The 5,000-nt window shown below is 33.0% G+C and overlaps 1 protein-coding gene across 8 annotated transcripts in view; it reads right to left on the bottom strand.

Moving 5' to 3' along the window:
• The window catches only part of LOC113802825 (glutamine--fructose-6-phosphate aminotransferase [isomerizing] 2), a 40,108-nt gene extending 37,973 nt beyond the window's left edge, over positions 1-2,135 (bottom strand). For 4 of the 8 annotated variants that reach the window (XM_027353461.2, XM_027353462.2, XM_027353463.2 and 1 more), the window contains exon 1: positions 1,945-2,135. In XM_027353461.2, the coding sequence (XP_027209262.1) occupies positions 1,945-1,951 (7 nt within the window). In that variant the 5' untranslated portion in view covers positions 1,952-2,135. Of the gene's footprint in view, positions 1-1,574; positions 1,755-1,944 lie in introns of those variants that run through there. The other 4 variants (XM_070134607.1, XM_070134619.1, XM_070134592.1 and 1 more) reach the window with 2 other exon arrangements.
• Positions 2,136-5,000: the final 2,865 nt, after the last annotated feature.

Raw genomic sequence — 5,000 nt, 5'->3', positions numbered from 1 at the left:
AGAGGGCAAGGAGCAAGCTAGAGGTCGACATGTAGTGTACGTTGACCCAGGTCTAGGAGAGAACGGCTGTGCAATGTGTACATGAGCGTGTACGTGTATATGTATAAACATAAACGTATAAATGAATGAATGGATACACATACACACACACACATATATACATATACACACATATACATATATAGACATATATACATATAGACATATATACATGTGTACATATGTATACATATAGACATATACATGTGTACATATATATATACATACATGCATGTGTGTGTGTGTGTGTGTGTGTGTGTGTGTGTGTGTGTGTGTGTGTGTGTGTGTGTGTGTGTGTGTGTGTGTGTGTGTGTGTACATATATATATATATATATATATATATATATGTGCGTATGTATATACGTATATATATACATATATATACATATATATACATATGTATTTATATACATATGTATATATACATATGTATATATATACATATGTATATATATATATGCATGTATACATATACATATGTATACATATACATATGTATACATATACATATGTATATATACATATATATACATATGTATACATATACATATGTATATATATACATATGTATACATATACATATGTATATATATACATATGTATACATATACATATGTATATATATATATACGTATATATACATATACATATATATACATATACATATATATACATATACGTGTGTATATATATGTCTATATATGCACATATACATATACACACACATCTATACATACATACATATATATGTGTGTATACATATATGTTTACATATATCCATATATATATATATTTATTTATGTACGTGTATGTGTATGTGTATGTATATGTATACATATATGCGTTGAGTGTGTGTGTGTGTGTGTGTGTGTGTGTGTGTGTGTGTGTGTGTGTGTGTGTGTGTGTGTGTGTGTGTGTGTGTGTGTGTGTGTGTGTTTATGTATGTGTACATGTATATGCACATACATATATATGTATAAGCATATGTACATTATATGTATATATATATATGTATATATATGTATATATACATATGTGTGTGTGTGCATGTGTGTGTATGTGTGTGTTTTCATACATGCATACGTGTCTTATTCTAGGGCTTAAGAACCCCCGATAAGGAAGTAGTAGAGCTGTTGCGAGAGCCTGCAATCATCACTAAGCCGACTACACCAAAACCGCATCAAAGAGGTGGCACCGCGGACATACAAGCATATACGTGGAAGTGGCACTGGTTCTTGGTGCCGGGAAGTAGTGGCGCCACGTCACACACGCTCGTGCGTTTGGCACCAAAGGATGAATGAGCTTACTTTGGTCTTTATTTCGTTTTTATGCTTTGGGTTATAATGTGTCTTTGCTATGGCTGTCTGAAACGGGCGGCTGATGATACAGAAAGACAGTATTGATATAAAGGCTTGGAAATGTTAACAGAAGTCTCGGGGATATCACACGGGTTCTAGTTAAATTTATGAAATATGACCGTTAAATAAACATTCACAAGATAAAACATCGCTTAAAATCTTATATCTTTACTCACCACACATTATCAAAATACAGGAGCGTTACCACGGGCTAGAAAGGAAAGGTTTCTCACAAGAACAGATGAAGAAAGTTCGAGTGTCTAGTTTCCCCAAACAACAACAACAAACTGACTTCGGCGCGACAGCAGACGAAATTTGTATAGACGCCAGACCCCTCCGCGCGGTGAGAGCGCCGAGCAACAAAAGACGATCGATAGAGGATTCTTTGCTGCGCAGTTTTAGTTTCGATTCTCTTTACGGCTGACATATTCACTTTCTTAAACCAAAATCCACTAAAGTATATCGTATATTACCAGGTGAAGTTATCTCGCAACAAAATTAGATGTACGGTGATAATATTCCATCACAAAATATAAACATACTTACCACACATGGTTGGTAATGTAACGAGAGATTTCCCACAGTCCAAATCGATTCTAGCTGCTCGAGCCTGTCCAGCTACAACTCAATATTATTTTGATCGTCAACCTGCTTTATACCCTTCGAGACACACCTTCGCCTCACGTCACAGCTCGGCCAATCAGAAAGCCAGGATCTCCGCGAAGCCACGCCTACTTTTCAGATCGGGCCAGTAGAGATTGGTCTCATGGGTGGATTTCCACTTGATTATATTTACCAATAAATTCTCCTGATACTTGTGACTTACATAAGATATTACGAGCCGCATTATCTAGGTTGTCCCGATATGATTCCAGTATTAAACCCTGGGTCGTCACATTTACTTCAAAGATCAACTGTACTTTCAGTAAGCCTGTAACAGTTCGTCAGCACACTCAGTATCCTGCTGACCCTCGGCTAAACCAGTCGCTGGGAGTCTGGAGGCCAATTAAAGGTTTCCCTCTTCTGTCTCAAACTGAAAGAATAAAATCTTATCACAATGTGTAAAGGAAAAGATTATTAACCATTAACCATAGAGTAACACTGATATAACTTCCTGCCTTTCAAATTACTTCTGACAACCTCCCACAGGCCTTCGAGACAGCCGCCAAGGATGCTCGTAAATAACGCTTTATTTTACTCGTAAAAAAATGAGAGAGAGAGATGATCACTAATTCGTCAATTTACCAATGGAATGCTTCGGGTTTCTTCAGTAGGTGACGCAAGTATCGTGTAGAGTTAAGTAAATGACGTCAGCAACTGATAACTGTTCTTGCTGACGTTCGTTTAATGTGTATGTAAAGGACTGTATGCCGTTCTTTCACGATCATACAGAGCATAATTAATTCTTAGAGTTTATACCGATTAGAACTACGTAATTTACACACCAGCAAAGAGATAAGTTAATCTTGTAGGTATGCATTTTCAGCCTTGATATTATCTTCACATTCCATGAAATACACATATCTCGCTTTTCGGAGAGTTTAGTACGATATACTAACGTGATTAGAGTGAAATAATGTTTATCTAGTTTTCATAAGAGGAATAAAAATCCATTTTGCACGAGAGTATATATTGAGAGTATGTAGGTGAATGTATATAAATGCTAGACTCATGTGAAGGTGTACAAAATACCTGTGATAGTCATGCTTTCACGCATTCAAAACGTGAGAGAAGCGAGAGGTTCTACTGATAACTTTTTCTGCCCCCCCCCCCACCTTAAATGTCTTGTAGACAGTTACGCTATTACAGTTAATTCAACCCGTGACGTTTTTTTTCTTTTAAATACAAATAAAAAAGTAACGCTTTTCACTGCCAAGTCGAAGCCAGCTGGAAGGGCTTGTGTGAGCGACCACACGTAATGGCTCACTTTCCCTTGCTCGGGTGACTCACAATACTTAGGTCCACTCCTTGTCAATATTCGTAAAAGCCTAAAATACACGGCAATACTAAACACATTTGTTACTTATTTATCGTGTCACTTATTCATCAAGTGCTTTATACACCAGGAAGGTAGAACCACTAACCCCAATACATTTTCTTAACTGTTACTAAGCTAGTTTTACTTGTGAAAGAACAATAATTTGGAATTGCACTTTGTAAAGTAAACTGGTTTAAAAGAACAGAACTTTCCGAAACGAGGTATTACTGGTTTTGGGTATGTGTCAAGGCTGTTAAAATATATGTCACGTGAATTGTTGACATAATACAGACATTTTTACATATATACATGGAGATGAGAGCCATAGTGTAATGCACTAATGTACAAAATGTACAACTATAGTAAAGTGATGACGCTTGCTTTGATTGTAATTTCCATAATTTCATACATTTTTTTCTCTGCTAATCAACATTGTCACTTTCTTATTATAATTCATTATTAATAAAACTCACAACATATACACCCACTGCATATTTGTGTATTTCATTCAATCTATCTATTTAGAATTTTATGTATACTCCATAATATATATGATTATATATACACATATACATATATAAGCACACACACATACACACACGTATATTTGTGTATACATATATGTATGTACATCTATCTATCTATATCTAAATCTATATATATACAAATATATTCATACATATACATATATTCCTATATATGTACAACTATTTATCTATCTATGTATGTAAACCAATATGCATACATACATGTATATATATGTGTGTATATATATACATATACACACATATATGTATATATATATATTATATATATATATATGTATGTATGTATGTATATGCATATGTATATATAAATATGTATATATATATGTATATATATACATATATATACAAACATACATATATATATATATACATATACATATACATATATATACACATACATGTATATGTATATATATATATATATATGTATATACATATATATATACATATATATATATATATATATATATATATATATATCTGTGTGTGTGTGTGTGTGTGTGTACACATAAATACAAACACACACACACACACACACACACACACACACACACACACACACACACACACACACACACACACACACACACACGCTCACATATGTGTATATATATATATATATATATATATATATATATATATATATATATATAAATGTATATAAATATAAACATTTATATATATATATATATATATATATATATATATATATATATAAATTTATTTATTCATCTATACACACGCACATACAGATATATATAATACATATATATATATATATATATATATATATATATATATATATATATATATATATATATATATATATCTGTGTGTGTCCCATACATTTTTGCTGACATTAGTTTTGTTATTTCGCCATTTATCCATTTTCATCGTCTACGAGTTGTATTTAATAATCCAGATACTGTCATGTAGGAACTTACAACTTGCAACGACGGCCAGTGAAAACTCTGCGGGAGTTTTACTCCACCTTTCAACGTTGAAGTGGCCATGTTGTGACGTGTTGATGTGCAGGTGAAGTTTTCTAAGTTTTTCTAACTGGCTACTTCCCTTAA

The sequence above is a fragment of the Penaeus vannamei genome, chromosome 2, assembly GCF_042767895.1.
Source record: "Penaeus vannamei isolate JL-2024 chromosome 2, ASM4276789v1, whole genome shotgun sequence".
Taxonomy (NCBI): domain Eukaryota; kingdom Metazoa; phylum Arthropoda; class Malacostraca; order Decapoda; family Penaeidae; genus Penaeus; species Penaeus vannamei.
This window is presented reverse-complemented; position numbering and strand designations above follow the sequence as displayed.